Raw genomic sequence first — 19,624 nt, forward strand, 5'->3', positions numbered from 1 at the left:
TCTCAAATTGGGAATCCTGATCCAAAAGGGAGTTGCAAGGGAGTTGGAAGGTTATTTTAGGAGGGTGCAATCCACACCATCCTCCAGATCATTTATGAAGATATTGAACAAAACCGGCCCCAGGACCGACCCTTGGGGCACTCCACTTGATACCGGCTGCCATCTAGACATGGAGCCATTGATCACTACCCGTTGAGCCCGACAATCTAGCCAACTTTCTATCCACCTTACAGTCCATTCATCCAGCCCATACTTCTTTAATTTAATTTAGAGGAGCACCTGTTGGCTGGCCGCCCAGCTCTGAAGGTGGTGCCCTACCAACAGCAGCACAGAAGTAAGGGTGGCAATCCCATATCATGCCACCCCTATTTCTGCGCTGCTGCTGGCGGTGTCTCTGCCTTCAGAGCTGGGCGTCCGATCAGCAGCCGCTGCTCTCCAGCTGCCCAGCTCTGAAGGGAGCACCGCTGCCAGCAGCAGCGCAGAAGTAATGGTAGCAGTACTGAAACCCTCCTATAATAACCTTGAAACTCCCCCCGCAAACCCCTTATTGGGTCAGGACCACTACAAGTACAACACAGTTAAATTTCATATTTAAATAGCTGAAATCATGAAATTTGCAATTTTTAAAATCCTATGATCGTGAAATTGACCAAAATAGACTGTGAATTTGATAGGGCCCTACACATCACCTAACTTTCATGTTGTTTTTGAATGACATCAGAATCAGTGTGTGGAGTAATAGCTTGCTCTCCTATTATTCTAAGTATTACCTACATATATTATGTAGAATGATTGCCCTTAAAAATGTACATATCTTGCCTTTCATAAACTTTGCCAGAGAAAACATTACCTCATAATTTGCAGTATCCCCTACAGAGTACCCAGCGATTAGGAGGGAATGCTATTTAGTTTTCTGAAGCAGCATTAAGGCAATTGGCAGTTTCAAAGAATGACCTCTGTATCTTTGTTTCAATTGACTGTTATTACATTGCTAAGCTATTACTTATTATCTGCTCTTAAAGTATTTACCCATTTAATCTGAGATACTGCTTTTTTAATAAGTGATCTTTAATCATAGAATCATAGAATATCAGGGTTAGAAGGGACCTCAGGAGGTCATCTAGTCCAACCCCCTGCTTAAAGCAGGACCGATCCCCAACTAAATCATCCCAGCCAGGGCTTTGTCAAGCCTGACCTTAAAAATATCTAAGGAAGAAGATTCCACCACCTCCCTAGGTAACACATTCCAGTGTTTCACCACCCTCCTAGTGAAAAAGTTTTTCCTAATATCCAACCTAAACCTCCCCCACTGCAACTTGAGACCATTACTCCTTGTTCTGTCATCAGCTACCACTGAGAACAGTCTAGAGCCATCCTCTTCGGAACCCCCTTTGAGGTAGTTGAAAGCAGCTATCAAATCCCCCCTCATTCTTCTCTTCTGCAGACTAAACAATCCCAGTTCCCTCAGCCTCCCCTCATAACTCATTTGTTCCAGACCTCTAATCATTTTTGTTGCCCTCCGCTGGACTCTTTACAATTTTTCCACATCCTCCTTGTAGTGTGGGGCCCAAAACTGGACACAGTACTCCAGATGAGGCCTCACCAATGTTGAATAGAGGGGAACGATCACGTCCCTCGATCTGCTGGCAATGCCCCTACGTATACAGCCCAAAATGCCATTGGCCTTCTTGGCAACAAGGGCACACTGTTGACTCATATCCAGCTTCTCATCCACTGTAACCCCTAGCTCCTTTTCTGCAGAACTGCTGCCAAGCCATTCGGTCCCTAGTCTGTAGCGGTGCATGGGATTCTTCCGTCCTAAGTGCAGGACTCTGCACTTGTCCTTGTTGAACCTCATCAGATTTCTTTTGGCCCAATCCTCCAATTTGTCTACGTCCCTCTGTATCCTATCCCTACCCTCCAGAGTATCTACCTCTCCTCCCAGTTTAGTGTCATCTGCAAACTTGCTGAGGGTGCAATCCACACCATCCTCCAGATCATTTATGAAGATATGAACAAAACCGGCCCGAGGACCGACCCTTGGGGCACTCCACTTGATACCGGCTGCCAGCTAGACATGGAGCCATTGATCACTACCCGTTGAGCCCGACAATCTAGCCAACTTTCTATCCACCTTACAGTCCATTCATCCAGCCCATACTTCTTTAACTTGCTGGCAAGAATACTGTGGGAGACCGTGTCAAAAGCTTTGCTAAAGTCAAGGAACAACATGTCCACTGCTTTCCCCTCATCCACAGAGCCAGTTATCTCATCATAGAAGGCAATTAGACTTAATCAGGCATGACTTGCCCTTGGTGAATCCATGCTAACTGTTCCTGATCACTTTCCTCTCCTCTAAGTGCTTCAGAATTGATTCCTTGAGGACCTGCTCCATGACTTTTCCAGGGACTGAGGTGAGGCTGACTGGCCTGTAGTTCCCAGGATCCTCCTTCTTCCCTTTTTTAAAGATGGGCACTACATTAGCCTTTTTCCAGTCATCCGGGACTTCCCCGGATCGCCATGAGTTTTCAAAGATAATGGCCAATGGCTCTGCAATCACGTCCACCAACTCATTTAGCACTCTCGGATGCAGCGCATCCGGCCCCATGGACTTGTGCTCATCCAGCTTTTCTAAATAGTCCCGAACCACTTCTTTCTCCACAGAGGGCTGGTCACTTCCTCCCCATGCTGTGTTGCCCAGTGCAGTAGTCTGGGAGCTGACCTTGTTCGTGAAGACAGAGGCAAAAAAAGCATTGAGTACATTAGCTTTTTCCACATCCTCTGTCAAAATCAACATGCACCTAGTGTCTAAATATAAATCTAATTCTTGCCTGAACTAGTTTAATATGAATACATAAACTTGAGAGCTCTCAATTAGTTATAATTCCTATTTTCTCTGCCTACAAAATCCCTTTTATTTATCTTTTTATTGAGAGGATGTGTGTACCTTAAGTACTCTTTATTTGAAGGTAAATCCTGATCATTATATATAAGGCACAGTACATGACAATGGTATGGTGCTTATATTGGGTAAGTGATATGAAATGGCAAATGCAACTAGGAACATGGGGTAAAATTAAGAAAGGGGAAATGATGAGCAATAATAACTTTCTGGTTGTGAGATCTATATATTATTAGTAGGTAGGTACCCCATGAAAGTGCATGTCACTTAATAAACAGATAAGAAACCGAATCCTTGTACCAAAGAGCACACAATTTTAAGGGTCCGTGGCCCAGATCCATAAAGCATTCATATTTAGGTGCTTAACTTCCATTGATTTCAGTGGGAGATAGGAACCTAAATACCTTTGAGGGCTGGGGCTCTTGTGTCTGCACAAAGGGAGTGGGATCTGATTTCAGGATCAGGGCCTCAGTTATGGCATAACTTGACAAATAATTTTTACCTTTTTCTTTGACAACTGGAGTCTTCATTGCTTGTTTTCTTGTGGCCCCTGAAAAAGTGACAATTTTGTATACATTATGGGAAGAGAAGGAATGAAGGACCAGGTACAGCAATAATTTCATGCAGTAGCTTTGGTTGATGTTTCATGTATCAAAAGCTCATAGGCTTTTAAAAATCTTTTATTCTATGTGACACTGTTCTTTAAAGGGAAACACTAGGGTTTAGAGGGTTTGTGGAAGGAGGATTTTTTCAGAGGGGTTTGAAGGAGAAGCTGGAGTGGTGGAAATATGATTAAAAGGGGATCAAGGCATAGAGTAGCGTAGGATCTCCAATCACAGGTAAGGAGGCACAGAAAATAGTGGGAAAAGGAAATAAAGGGAGTATCTAAACATGCACATTACACGATGTAGTAAAGGGAACAGGTGGGAAGAGAAAAAAACCCCAAGAGTAGACTATTAGGCCTTCTTTAAGATTCTTCCCCCTCACACACATGTTTGCCAGTAAGAATTTTAAAGGAAAAAGTCTGTTGTAAACAAGATCTTTTACTGTGGAATAATCTCAGAGGGTAAGCAGTGGAAGCTTAATTGCCTGGGACATTTAAATGGAACAAAACTCGAACTAAGATGATTTTGTGGATCTTTTCTATCGCTACCATCTAGTACTCCATTATTATTATTTCTACCCTTTAAAGTAGACTGCAGGTTATATGGCAATCACTTTAGGACCAACTAAGTATCATTTCCAGAAGCATGTGATTAATTAAGAATCTAGGGTGAGATTTTGAAAAGCCCAGAATGAGTTGGGCACCAAATTCTCCAGGTGCTTTAGAAAATCCCATCTCTAAATATGGACTCTTAGTCATTTAGAACTTCTATTTTTCTATTACATATTATTCTATTTTTACCTCTTTCTTTGACAAGAACTGAAGGCTTCACCTCTTTTTCTTTTGTAGGCTCTGAAAAAATTATCAGCAAAAATTGAAGCAGGGAGGTAATTATATTATCATGCCTTTATACAGTATCTGGAGCTGTGCAACAGTTTCACAAAAAATACCAAACTAGACAAGGGTTGATTAGCATTGGGTTTTGTTAAGAATCCAAAACTCAGTTTAGTTCAGCAAGGGGTTCAGTCTGGGATCTGAAAGGCAAACTATGCTCTTTCCTAGCAGACCATTTTAACCATGAAAAGATTCTATAGGATAAACTATGCCCTTAGTACACCTGAGCTCCCCCATTGTCTTCCATGGACTTGCACAGGTGTCAATGAATTTAGCCAGTAACTGGAATTTAGTTAACAATTCTGCTAGTGAGTGATGCGTAAGAAGCAGCAGACACCAGCTCTCTCTCCAGTAGGTGCACTAGCTCTGCAGATCAGACAAGAGTCAAAAATAGTAAAACCTTATTTTTATTTCTTAATCACATGTGACTTCAGAAACACAAAGGGCTCAGATCTAACAAATAAGAAGGTGCCGTTTTTGTAACTTTTCGCAGAAGATCTGTAATTTAAGGTTAAAAAGAATTGTGTGCACTGAGGCAACAATGCACTTGTTAGTGTGAACAACTGTATATTTAATAAGGGAATAGGTCATTTTTACATGTGACTAGGAGCCATTACCCTTTTCCTTTAAGGCTTCTGGAGGCTTCACTTCTTTTCTTTTAACAGGCTCTGGAAAGAAACATTTAACAATTATCAGAAGTCAGGTTAGAGAAAAAAGATGACACATGAGAAGGAAGTGAGTCATATATTTTGATATGAAAAGAGAAAATAAGACAGATGAGATAATCAAGTGGCTTTAATAACATGGAAGTAAACAGGACAATACAAAGATGTAATTAACGGAACCTTTTAGACTTAGTTTAATAAGTAACAAACCTATAATATGCCATTAGTTCTTTTGTATTCAGAGAAATTGTTAGGTTGTCTCTCAAATAGAAAATGAATAATAATGATTTATGAAGAGGAAAGTAATTTTATACATTGGTTGGCATCAGCAATGGATTTTTCCACTGCACTAAAATACAAAATGAGCACACACAGCTACAGTTCCAGTGTTAGAATTAAAACCCAGAAGATGCCAAAGGAGGCTAAGGAGAGGTTCTTTTTATCTCAGACTGACAAAAGATATGGAACTAGAGCTGGGCAATTTTTTTTCAACAAATAGTTTATTCATCCAAAAAAGCCATTTCTATCAACCCGAAACTATTCTCAACTTCATACTGAGTTAACCAAATAGTTTGGACCAAAACCAAAAAATTGAAGTGTTTTGGGAATGTTGAAACTAAACTGTTTGTTTTGACGTCACTGAAACACGTAGATTTGTTGGGCTAGTTTGACAACATGACCAGAGGAGGAAGTGACAGTGTCACCCTCCTTGTCACTTTCAGCCCAGTGGTTAGGCCACTCACCTCAGATGAGGAGATTCAAAATTTCTCACAGCATGTAAAGTTCTGAAAAAATTTGATATTTCAACTTTTCCATCCCAATTTAAGACTAATCAAATTTTGAATGATCAGAATTTCACACAGCATGCAGATTCCAATTTTTGACCAGCTATGCCTTTTAATTTCAGTTTTGATGACCCTGTTGGGCATTTAATTTTGTTATTTGACACTGAACCTACAGTATATCTTGTATGTGAGCATTTAAGATAACCTGAGTGTTAGAAAGTAGTGAATTTAGATCTCATGAGAGATTATGAATCATACCCACGTAACTCCATTTGAGACTCTTTTCCAATATTGCTATTCAGACATTTAGTTGTTAAATCTATGAATTTATATTTAATTTGTGCCCTTACCTTTGTCCTTTGGAACTTCTGGCGTCTTCACAGCTTTTTGTTTTACATGTTCTGTAGCAAAATACAGTGGATTTCAGTTTTAGTGACTAAAAATAATAGATGCACACATGATGCATTTTTAAAAAATGAAGAACTAGCAGGTAACACATGGTAAAAGCTAACCCAATATAACCCTTGTTCTCTCTTTACACCTTATGGCATTTTGTCTGCAATCACCTCTCATGTTATGTCAGATTAAGTCCCTGATTCTTGAATACGATTCATTAGCACAGACTGCTGTTCCCAAGCAGAGACCTACTGAAGTAAATGGTACTTTGCATGGATGCAGAGATCCATGTAAGTGGATCTGAATGTAAGATCAGATTCTTAGGGCCTCAGCCAAAGCCTGTTGGAGGTTAACAGGAATCTTTCCATTGACTCTAAGTTGGCTTTCAGTCAGGCCCTTCAATTCAATACCTTAGGCGGGGAATATGTATTTTGTCTCAGGAAGAGTACTGAGCACACTTATTACATTGTATAAATAATATTATATGGCACACATCTTATTAATAACCATTTCCTACTGGTGCTAATCTGTTGGCCTCTGAAGTATACAGGTCAGTGAGCATTTGCAGGGATTAAATAGGAAATGATGTTTTCAAAGGGAGGAAACAATTTTGGACCTTTTTGAATGTCACTTGTTTGGAGTGAAAGAATGTTATCATTTGTAGGAATGCGAATTAGAGTCAGTCATAATCCTTCTGAGCTGATATGGCACTTAAATGCCTAGCAGAACTACATCTCCTTGCAAAGATTACTGTAGGCTCTGGATAAGCCAATGTTAGCTAAATCCACTGTGTTAAGCCAACAGAAAATTCTCTCTAAACTAGATTTAAAACTAGTTTCCAACACTCAACAGCTGCAGGCCCTCCAGACTTCCAGGACTAGATCCCAAGGATCTGTCTTAATCCACCACTATACTCAACCTGACTTAAGACATGAGCTTTGCTAATACAAATTCATTTCCAGTGGGGACAGAGCCTTAAATTACCTGCATGCATCTGATCTGGGAGACTTAGCAGACACTATCAGCAGCACCAGAGGTTAGAGGGAGGGTGCTAGATAATCCTTCTCCCAATATGAAGTGGGGACACACAGCCCAACAGTCCATCCCTCCCTGCTGCAGGGGAGCTCCATGAAATTTCCTAGGCGGAATGGCCCTTGAAGAAAGTCCCAGCATTCTCTAGCAATTAGGGACTAAGCAGCAGAAGCAACAACTAACAGCAGCACCAGGGAGCTATCCAAGGTGTACCTGTCCTCACTCTTCGTGAGCCAGGGCTTTAGAGACACATGGCCCCAACAGCTCCCCTCTCTTTCCATCAGCCACAGGGAGCAGTGAATTTATATCATCAAATGGTCTAAATGATGTCAACCTTCAGGCTGCTCTAATTTGTGTCAGGGACTGACCTGGTCCATGATGGCCCCAGGATCAGGGAGACATAAAAATAGCTTAAAGCCACCTTTCCCCTCTCTGCCCCACACTGGTCCTCTATCAAGCAGAGATTAATTCCAAATGAGAAGCTGTGACCCTATGATTTTAGGATAGGAACAAGCAGCAGGAGTAGATAAATTCATCAGAACAAAGATCTTGTTGTTATACAAATAATCATACTCTAGCATTAAAACAGGAGAAGAAAAGAAATAGGACATATAGTCTGAAAAAGTCCTCGCTGTCTGATTCTTTTTATTAGGCACCAGAGGACATTTACATTTACATACCCTAAGTTTCCATTTTAAAGGAAAATACAGGCTATCAGAGAAAACACTCCACTGAATGCAAAAAACAGGATTTTTTTAACTTCAAATGAACTACACACAATGCCTAGCAAGTGAGATAAAGGACCAAAGAGCAGCAAACAATACACATCTGTTTCTTTAAATAACATGTAGTGTAAGTACTGTGAAAGGGATACAAACTACTGACTTTTTTCCTTGTGTAGAAACATAAAAATAAATAGATCGCATAACTAGATAACTATAAAATATATGCACAGGAAAGTATGCCTCCTAAGTTTCTTTGGCCTCAGACTAATCCAACAAATCAAAATGAAACCAACCTGAAATTGTTGAAGCGGCTTTCTTATTGCAGCAAACAATTGAAGATTTAATGTTACATTTTTAAATAAGTCTCAGATTCTGCTCCTAATAGGAACATATTTCTTCCGGAGAAGAAAGTAAGTTCCTTTAGTATTGTCCTTAATTGGAATTTATTAAACCAGAAGTGGACCTGACCATAAGGGTCAGGGACATTTGATTCAGCCTTTTAACTCGACAGGGAACCACTGTTACGTTCCTACTGGCGGACTATCCACACCTGAAATTCCTCCACCTTCAACAAAAAAATGCTTCATGCTATAGCTGGTCTCAGTCAATGCGCCTCCTCACTCTTTCCTGCCTTTCTATTGGTGGCAGTAATAAGGAAAACGTTCACACATACTGACTCAGTTTCATAGCAAGAGTTTTGATTCAGAGAATCTTCGTCTTTCTCTGGTTAGCCCAAAACTCACCCTGTTGTCCCAAAGAGTCTGAATTAGATACCAGGATCCCTCTTTTCTTGCAGGAGTGTATTGATCACAAAAATGTTTAAATATCTCATCCAAAACTAAAATCAATGCCTTTATTCCATTTTCCAAGAACACCAACATGGAGCTCACAAGCTCCATAACAGAGATTTGTACTGGGCCTGAAGTCCCTCAAGCCTGCCATTTTGCTACATATGATTGAAACCTGAATTTGTGCAGTAGTTTCTTTTTTTGAAATCATGGCCTTCAAATGCTGAATTGATAAAAGCTGTATCAGTTCTCTCCTTTGCTTTCTCTTAAGTTGATTTTCATTAGCATGCCAAATACCTACGTAGTGTCTGCCTTTTTCTTTCCAAAAGAGATTCAGCAAACTTTTCACTATCCCATCAAAGACTGGTTGGATGGAAAGCACAGGGATATTTTTGGTTCATTATGTTTAAACTTATATACGAGCTAGTACTTATATAAAATGGATGTTTACCTCTTAATTGAGAGGGGTTTTTCACAATTTTACCTTGTATTTCTTTTACTTGTTTATTTATGTAATAAAAAAATAAAACACTTAGGCGCTGATCCCGCAAACATTTACACACATACTTAAACTTCAAAAAGGAGTGCGGCCTGACTGACTGGAAGAACAGTTACTGATCCTATTGAATGCACCTACTGACTGCATCCCACACACATAAGCTCTGATTCAGAGCTGGTGCAACACATACAGCAAGAACACACATGCAACCAACAACTGACAGCACTGAACAGGCAAAAGAGAATACAGTGGGGAAGCAAAATGTTGTCCCTGAAGGGTTACTGCGCTCCAGTGAGACTGAGTGGGTATGGGACTTGTGCACACTGCATGCATTTGGTTTTTTTGGATATTAAGTTTAATAAAACCCCAGTTTTAAAACCATCCCTAGTCTGCGAGTATAACATGGCCTTTTGAAGAAAGGAGCAACAGATAGTCATGTCCCTGACAGAGCATCTGTCTCCAAGGCAAAAAAGGTACCTCTCATCATTAGACAAAATAGCTGCATCACAACAGGGGCAAGTTTTAAATGCTGGGGAGTTTGTTTCAGGCACAGCAGCTAAATCCCAGTAGCGGACAATTCCCTAAACATACACACACACACACATCTAATGTCAATGGACATGAAAAAAAACCCTACATTCATTATATGATCTAATATATTTACAAGTCTAAGAGAAAAATGCTCAGTGAAGCAGATTTCTGTCTTGCTGTTAGGGATGAGGAGAAGAAACTGAAGGACAATTGGACCTGCTGTGCCCTTTATAACCTTGGATGGGAGGGAATGAGGGATCCAGGGAGCAAGTGTGGCCCCAATGGACAGTGCTTGCTGAAAGACTCTAATCTCGTCCAATGGGATGCACCATGCATGCACACTAAAAGTGGAATTCACATGGACAATCACTTGAAGAGAGGGACTATTCATGTGTGAATGTGTTTGTGGGATAGGGGCCCTTATCCAAAAGAAGCGGTAAATCAGCATGATTACCAGGGCTTGAGTATATATCTAGCAATTCGATTGCTGTCTCTTTCTCTACAGTTCACTAATTTACATGTGGTGTTACTCTACGTAGAGAACATAAACTAAATTCCTCAGTTACTCCTATTTGAAATAATACAAAATAGTTACTGTAATCTAATATAGGATATTATTATATTTGCATACGTGGTGGTACTTCTTATCCTGAAGAACATAAAGCACTTTTTAAACTACGTACATACACATATTGTTTCACCCTTGAAATGCAAGTAACTCTGGAGTGGAGGGTAGCAATAAGGTGTATGAAGGGGGAACGCCATGCTGAAAAACAGTGACTCAAGGGAAATTTTAGTTGAGTTAACCATCTATTCTTACAAAAAATGCCATAAGAAATTTTAAACTAACATGAGAAAGAAATAGACAGACTTGCACTTCTAAAGACTCAGGTGGTTGAATGGTTGAAGCAGTGAGCTTTTAACCTCAGCCTTTACAAAGCCCTGAAGGCATGTCACTATCTATCACACTTTCATACCATTTCATATGCTAATATTTTACTTTATTCATGTTACATCTACAGGTTTATACAAGCAGTTCAATTCAGAACTTTCCAACTTGCCTCTAGAAGACACTAACAATTCTTTATCTTGAAGAAGTTACAGATCCTAATCACTGATGAAGATAGTTTTCATAATGAACAAGCATTTGTATATTAATAGTTCTGTGGCTTCCACACACTAGTTAGATAACACTGCTTGACTCTCCTTTCATGGCATATATGGTAAACAAGATTCTGACAATTTTAACATTCAGATTATTTTTAAAGATAGAGGAAAGCCCCTCCTAGATTCAGTTATAATTATAATAAAGTTAGTTATGATAATTTTAAATCAACAAACATCCTATTACATTGTGTATAATTACCTTTACCTTTTAAAGCTGCAGGATGCTTTACTTCCTTTTCTTTGACATGCTCTGTAAAAATATGTAGTGTTTAATTATCAAACCAAAGGGTTAAAGGCTAAAATCTGATAACTCAGTGACAATGCTTGATAAGACAACTGATTGTTTGAAACAGTCCCCAAAACCATTTCAAAATGCAGTCAAAGACACTGATTTTGACCAGATTTAATATGCATACAAAATAAAACAACAAATTTTATGTAATTACAATGTGAGAAAAAAATCACTTAAAACTTGTCACATTTTTTCTGAAATCCTTTGCAAACCTTATCAAATGTTTCTTGATTCTGAGGCTGTAATTCTGAGTTTCACTGTAAACATTTTGCATTGCCTCAGCTTTGTTCTTCACATACAATTCAGGGAGTAATATTTAGTCTGAATATTTCTTAAATTCTGAAAATTTATTTTCTCACCAATCCAAAACCATGTTGTGTTACAAATAAAGACATCCATATATAGTGGGGATTTTAAAAAAAATCGAAACCTCTGGCAATTATAGTATTTTATGCTGTTATATTACCTTTATCCTTTGTTGCAGCTGGAGGTTTCACTTCTTTCTCTTTTACAGGTTCTGTAAATAAATATTTAGCACAGAAACAGTGACAGTCACAAGCAAAAGCCTGGTTTGTGAAATGCAGAGACTGAATCTTATCAGATAATGAACCAGTTAGACAGTATGAGACTCTAGCTATACAATGGCACAAATGGCAAGAGATGAACTGATAGAAGAATTGTGTGAAACCTGCCTGTTTCAGGTCACAGTGTATGTTATGAAACTTGCAAGATTTATTAAAGTTTAAATAAGCAACCTCCCACAGGTCCAGGATACTCTTTTAATCTTAGTTGCCATCTGAAGGGAGCAAACTGACCCATTGCCAACTCTCATCTCTTCAGATAATGTTTTGGTGACCCACTTTCACCATCTTCATTTTTCAAAGGGTCAGCAAAATAAGCTGGATACTTTTGAATCCTCCCAGTATCTTCTTGGGAACAGATAGTCTGTCCACCCTCCTCCATTCTTTTTTAACAGGTCAGGAAAGATACCTCTGCTCCTAGTACTAATTTAATGCTTTGAGGTGCCTCAACCCCTTAGTGAAAGTGCATTACATTACATGGCCAGCAGAAACAAGAGAAGGACTAACAATCAAAAAAGAATCCTACTAAAGGTGGAAACATGGACAAATTGATAAGGAGGAGAACAAAAAAGAATAGCACAACCATGTAGGAACAAAATCAGAAAGGTTAAGGGATAAAATGAGTTACCCTAGCAATGAACATAAAAGTCAATAAAAAGAAGTTCTTTAAAAACATTGTAAACTAGAGAAAGATGAAGGAATATAGACCCTCTATTTAGTGGGGAAGAGAGGTAATAACTGATGACAAAAAGAAAGCAGAGATGTTTAATGCCTATTTTGCTTCAGTCTTCACTAAAACGGTTAATTGTGATCAGATACTCAATGCAAGTAATATTAACAACAGTGGGGAAGGAATGCAAGCCAAAATAGGGAAAGAACAGGTTGGAGAATATTTAGACGTTAGTTGTATTCAAGTGGGCAGGGGCTGATGAAATTCATCCTAGGGTACTTAAGGAACTAGCTGAAGCAAACTCAGAACCATTAGTAATTATCTTTGAGAACACCTGGAGTATCAGTGAAGTTCCAGAAAACTGGAGAAGGGCAAACATAGTACCTTTCTTTAAAAAGGGGAACAAAGAGGATCCAGGGAATTAAAGATCAGTCAGCTTAACTTTGATACCTGAAAAGATACTGGAAAGAATTATTAAGCATCTGGAGGATAATAGGGTCATAAGGAATAGCCAGCATGGATTTGTCAAGAACAAATCATGCCAAATCAACCTAATTTCCTTCTCTGTCAGGTTTATTGGCCTACTGGATAGAGAGGAAGCAGTAGATATGATATATCTTGATTATAGTAAGGCTTTTCACAGAGGCCCTCATGACATTCTCATAAGCAAATTAAGGAAACACATTCTAGATGGAATTACTGTAAGGCGGGTGCACAGCTTGTTGAAAGATGGTACTCAAATAATAGTTATCAATGGTTCTCCATCACACTGCAATGGCATATCTAGTGGGGTTCTTCACAGGTCAGTCTTGGGCCCTGTATTATTCAATCTTTTCATTTGTGACTTGGATAATGGAGTAGAGAGCATGCTTATGAAATTTGAAAATGACACCAAGCTGGAAGGGGCTACAAGCACTTTGGAAGACAGGATTAGAAATTAAAAAAAAACTTGACAAATCAGATAATTGGTCTCAAATCAACCAGAAGAAATCAATAAAGAAAAGCGCAAAGTACTTGACTTAGCAAGGAAAAATCAAATGTACAACTACAAAATAGAGAGTAACAGGCTAGGTGGTAGTACTGTTGAAAAGGATATGGGGGTGTGAATGGATCACAAATTGAACTGGAGTCAACAATGTAATGCAGCTGTGAAATAGGCTAACAACAGCCTGGCATGCATTAATTGAAGTGTCATATATAAGACATGGGAGCTAATTGTCCCACTCTGCTTGGCACTGGTCAGGCCTTAGATGGAGTACTGTGCCCAATTCTGGGTGCCAAACTTTAGGCAGGATGTGGACAAACTGGAGAGAGTCCAAAAATGATAAAAGATTTAGAAAACTTGATCTATGAGGAAAGGTTTAAAAACTGGGCATGTTTAGTCTTGAGAAAAGAAGACTAAGTGGGGATCTGATAACAGAGTACAAATATGTTGAGGACTGTTATTAGAGGATGGTGATCACTTGTTCTCCATGTCTACCGAAAATAGGCTATGAAGTAATACACCCATGAAAGGGTGCTATCAGCAGCACCCTGATCACTGACAATGCTGCAGCCTGAGGAAGGCTGCAGGCCCAGCTGAGGACAATTACACACTTTCTGGTGGGGGATTGTGAGCAGCGGGGTGACAATCATTGGGCTAATAAGGTAACAGGGGAGAATAAAAAGGGAGGAAACAGGAAGCAAGGGAAGTTCAGGAGATGGCTCTGGAGATGAGTCTTGGCTGGGGAGTGAGGGCTGCAGGAAAGCCTACCCTTGCTGTAAGCCTATATTGCATGGTATTGCTACATAAGAGGGGAATAAACACACACACACCTTGGTGAAAAATAACCAGCCCAGTGTGTGTTTGTGATTGTGAAACCATCCAAACTGGCCAGGCAGTGCAGTTCACTAGGTAGTAACAAAGGTGCCCTGTGACAGGGCTTAACCTGCAGCAAGGGAGATTTAGGTTAGATATTAGGAAAAACTTTCTAACTATAATGGTAGCTAAATTCTGGAATAAGCTTCCAAGGGAAGTTGTGGAGTCCCCATTATTGGAGGCTTTTAAAAACAGGTGGGACAAACACCTGGTCTATGTTTATTTGGTTCTACCTCAGTGCAGGGAGATGGAATTTATGACTTCCTGAGGTCCCTGACAACCCTACACGTCTATGATTCTATGACTTTTTTGTTATGTGGTTTGTACAACTCCTAGACTAATGGGATCCTGATCCGTGACTGCGGCTCCTTGTTACTATATAATTAAATAATAATTTGCAGACAAATAGTGGTGGTGGGAGGTAGACCACTGACAGAAGACAAAATATGTAGGAAAAGCAGGCCTACATTGCTCTCTGCCACCCTTCCCATTCCTCCTAGGAAAGTGTGAGAAAGATCAGTCATTTGGCTTTCCTCTAAGGAGCGGGCCAAGAGTTCCAGTGCTTGAAGATGCTGGAGAGCACCGTGGCAGAAGACAGCCTAGCTTTCCCTACAGAAAATAACAGGCCTGGGTCTACTGAGGGAGCAAAGTTGTGCTGGGAATAGGAGTGCAGGTCTGAAACTTCCCAAAGTTTGCTGAAAGGCATGAATAACCTCAGTGACCTTTATTGGCAGACTGAAATCACACTTCACTTGTTCTCATTATAGTTTTCTAAAATATGGCATACCTCCAATGTTTAGTGATTTATCAGTGCAACGATGAAGCTTTTTGTTTCTGTTTTAGTACCGTGCTCTTTGTAGGACAAGTCTAGTAGCTGTAAATGTGCATATAGGGAATTCAGTTATAATGAGACTTTGCTTATTGCAAAGTTGACCAAAAGTTGATAAAACCTCATTTCTGGTTATAGAATCAGAGAATAGTAGGGTTGGAAGAGACCTCGGGAGGTCATCTAGTCCAATCCTCTGCTCAAAGCAGGACCAATACCAACTAAATCATCCTAGCCAGAGCTTTGTCAAGCCGGACCTCAAAAACCTCTAAGGATGGAGATTCCACCCCCACCCCCAGGTAATCCATTCCAGTGCTTCACCACCCTCCTAGTGAAACAGTGTTTCCTAATATCCAACCCAGACCTCCCCCACTGCAATTTGAGACCATTGCTTCTTGTTCTGTCATCTGCCACCACTGAGAACAGCCGAGCTCCATCCTCTTTAGGAACCCCCCTTCAGGTAGTTGAATAGTTTTGACACTGTCTCCCACAGTATTCTTGCCAGCACGTTAAAGAAGTATGGGCTGGATGAATGGACTATAAGGTGGATAGAAAGTTGGCTAGATTGTCGGGCTCAACGGGTAGTGATCAATGGCTCCATGTCTAGTTGGCAGCTGGAATCAAGTGGAGTGCCCCAAGGGTCGGTCCTGGGGCCAGTTTTGTTCAATATCTTCATAAATGATCTGGAGGATGGTGTGGATTGCACCCTCAGCAAGTTTGCAGATGACACTAAACTGGGAGGAGAGGTAGATACACTGGAGGGTAGGGATAGGATACGGAGGGACCTAGACAAATTGGAGGATTGGGCCAAAAGAAATCTGATGAGGTTCAGCAAGGACAAGTGCAGAGTCCTGCAGTTAGGATGGAAGAATCCCATGCGCCGCTACAGACTAGGGACTGAATGGCTCGGCAGCAGTTCTGCAGAAAAGGACCTAGGAGTTACAGTGGATGAGAAGCTGGATATGAGTCAACAGTGTGCCCTTGTTGCCAAGAAAGCCAATGGCATTTTGGGCGGTATACGTAGGGGCATTGCCAGCAGATCAAGGGACGTGATCGTTCCCCTCTATTCAACATCGGTGAGGCCTCATCTGGAGTACTGTGTCCAGTTTTGGGCCCCACACTACAAGGAGGATGTGGAAAAATTGGAAAGAGTCCAGTGGAGGGCAACAAAAATGATTAGGGTTCTGGAACACATGAGTTATGAGAAGAGGCTGAGGGAACTGGGGATGTTTAGTCTACGGAAGAGAAGAATGAGGGGGGATTTGATAGCTGCTTTCAACTATCTGAAAGGGGGTTCGAAAGAGGATGGCTCTAGACTGTTCTCTGTGGTAGCTGATGACAGAACAAGGAGGAATGGTCTCAAGTTGCAGTGGGGGAGGTTTAGGTTGGATATTAGGAAAAACTTCTTCACTAGGAGGGTGGTGAAACACTGGAATGCGTTACCTAGGGAGGTGGTGGAATCTCCTTCCTTAGATGTTTTTAAGGTCAGGCTTGACAAAGCCCTGGCTGGGATGATTTAATTGGGGATCGGTCCTGCTTTGAGCAGGGAGTTGGACTAGATGACCTCCTGAGGTCCCTTCCAACCCTGATATTCTATGATTCTATGATTCTAATACTGCTATCAAATCCCCTCTCACTCTTCTCTTCTGCAGACTAAATAACCCCAGTTCCCTCAGCCTCTCCTCATAAGTCATGTGCCCCAGAGTTATAGTTATAGTGAAACTATAATCTGTAAAATAAATTACTTCAGTGTATTCATGATCATATAGAGAAAGAGCCTCTTTCTCTCAAATAGTTACATTTACAAAAGAAAAGGTCAGGAGAAAGTTTGGTGAATGAGGGTTGGGAAAAAATCATTTTATTGGGATAGGTCTTTATTTCATCCTTTAAATATACAAATTGTCTGTCCCTCTTCTGTTTTTCAAATGTCAAACTCTGCAGTCGCTGTTTCAGCCATCTGATGCTCCAAGCATAGAAAAGAAATAATTCAATGCCAATGCTGTGAAACATAGTGTTGCCTATCTAATATTACTATCAAAAAGTCAAATACTAAATATATGAATATTTAATACTGAGTCTAATATAAATGTTACCGTCAACGAAACATAGAGCTAAGATTGAAAATTATTACTACATCTTTGTACCTCTATATTGTAGGAGTCACCCAACGGCAGTCCTATATACCATGCTACATCCTGCAACACCCCAAAGTACCAAATGGGTGGGCAAAAGATGGAGTTTCTGTCTTCCGAATCAGTGTCCTTACTGCTGAATGCTTTTGTCAAGACCCCTTATGTGATTTGAATGCAGCTTTTGTGGTCAATTCCAGCAATGACAATAAATTTAATTATATTAGCAAAATAAGCCAGCCAGCATCACACACTGCTAAACCCATTAAGTTCAGAAGCCTGCTTATAAGAACTCAGGCAATGTGCATCTCCATTACTAACAGCACCGTTATTGCATTATTCCAAAAGATGTCACACCAATGATTTGATTTCAAGAGATCAAACACTTGTGAATTCAAAGCCTGAATCGTTACTGACTAGGCCTTACATTCCAAGTTATCCAATAAACCAGAAAGCCATTCAGAAAATGCAGCTGAGATTAATGCCATCTCCAGGAAAAGCTTAACTTTTGGGATAGTGCTGGATCTGATATAGAAATCACTCACGAATTAGAAGAAAGCTAGGAAATACTAGCTTAAATTATAAATAGATATAGGACATATTGTGACTAGATGAGCAGTCTGAGATCTATCCTATAGTTGCCATTGAAATACTATATTATAATTATGGCAAAATTATAGTCTGGTATGCAGGATAGCACCACTAATTCACACCAAGGCCTCTGTTATTTATTCTACACTGGTTCTCAGAATTAAACATCTACTGACATCAGAATACACAGCTGATATACTGAAACTAACGGAGTCTCAGTGACAATCAGAGAGAAGAATTTGGTCCATAAAATAATAAGTTTTTGTAATCTAGGTTTGGCACAGCAGTGTTACAAAGGGGTGAGAAATCTCCTCATGGCCAAGAGAAGTAGAGAGTAAACATAATCCTCTGCACTAAAATAGAAAAGAATTGCTTAGCATTTCCATATGAATACCTCTGTTTACTTGATTCTATTCTATCTAATCAACCATTCATCCATCTACCCCTCCCATAATAATAATTAATAATACTTGACTCTCATATACTACTTTTCATCTGTAGAGCTTAAAGTGGTACTGAGTCAGTTATAGGGAAAATGTATGATAGAGCTTACTTGTTTCTTTAGGCTTTGGTTTATCTAAACAAAAACAAAAACAAAAAACGTCTTTAGAATAACCTTTGTTTCTTGTAGAAGCAAAAATTTAATTCAATAAAAATGGGCTGTAATAGAAGAAACCTATAAAAATGTCTTTAGTCAACAAACAAGAGAAATTAACAGCTCAGGATTAGATTGAAAGTCATTACCATTTTATGATTGCTTGACAGCATATGTGAAATGAGTTGATGTACTCAGTCCAATTTGTAGCAGACATGTAACCACCCTGCACGCACAAAAAATATCAAAACAACCTGTACAATTTTCTACTAATTAGCCACCTTTGTAGCAGTGTCCAGTAATCCAGGGAGTATTGTGACTTGGGGTACTTCTACACATCAAGCTGAAGGAGTAATTTCCAGCTTGAGTAGATGTACGCACACTAGCTCTAATCTAGCTAGCCTGCTAAAAATAGAAACGTAGCCCTGACATATGAGCTATCTGCCCAAGAACATACCTAAGGTCCTGAGCAGGATTTTATTTGGGATGGCTAGGCTGTCCTGCCATGCTCGCTACACTTCTATTTTCAGTATGCTAGCTCGATCAAAACTAAAATGCATATACGTACTCAAGCTGGAAATTACCCCTCCAGCTCAAAGTGCAGACAGACCAAGAGCAAAGAGGAAGTAAGGTAAGTAGTAATTCACTGCTAGCCTCTACTGATAACTTAATATCCTGCCCCTCTCCCCTGCTCCTCACTTGCTCAGCTACTTTTGGACACTGAATAGGGGGATGGAGTTAAAGCTCTGCCTGTTCCCTGAAGCTCTCCAACTACCCTGCTCTTCCTGCTCTCCTTTAAACGTTTTGCAAAGGTTGCACCAATCTCTACATTTCTACTGACATGAAAACAGGTAAATATTATCAATAATATTTTTCCTACCACTATTTTGCCCAGTTCCATATACTAGTGATTTAACATCAAAGGCAAAACAGTTTTAATACCTGAACATTTTATTTTGAAACACCAGAATTCTTGTTAGGGTTGTTAAATTAGCAATGCTGCTAACTCGTGATTTTATTACGATTCCCAGTATTTTGTGTTGCTCTTAAAGCCCCAGCCCCTAGAATCACACGAGTAGGTGAGAATCTTAAAA

At 39.9% G+C, this 19,624-nt stretch overlaps 1 protein-coding gene across 7 annotated transcripts in view; it reads right to left on the minus strand.

Moving 5' to 3' along the window:
• Positions 1-19,624, minus strand: part of LOC311519000 (uncharacterized protein) — a 152,063-nt gene that overhangs the window by 72,199 nt on the left and 60,240 nt on the right. For all 7 annotated transcript variants that reach the window (XM_084625114.1, XM_084625116.1, XM_084625119.1 and 4 more), the window contains exons 14-20: positions 18,489-18,512; positions 11,747-11,797; positions 11,194-11,238; positions 6,201-6,251; positions 5,018-5,068; positions 4,308-4,358; positions 3,405-3,452 (exon numbers count right to left, since the gene is read on the minus strand). In XM_084625114.1, coding sequence (XP_084481240.1) covers positions 3,405-3,452; positions 4,308-4,358; positions 5,018-5,068; positions 6,201-6,251; positions 11,194-11,238; positions 11,747-11,797; positions 18,489-18,512 — 321 coding nt within the window. The remainder of the gene's footprint in view (positions 1-3,404; positions 3,453-4,307; positions 4,359-5,017; positions 5,069-6,200; positions 6,252-11,193; positions 11,239-11,746; positions 11,798-18,488; positions 18,513-19,624) is intronic.

Source organism: Lepidochelys olivacea (genome assembly GCF_965140295.1).
Source record: "Lepidochelys olivacea isolate rLepOli2 genome assembly, chromosome: 3".
Lineage (NCBI taxonomy): Eukaryota > Metazoa > Chordata > Testudines > Cheloniidae > Lepidochelys > Lepidochelys olivacea.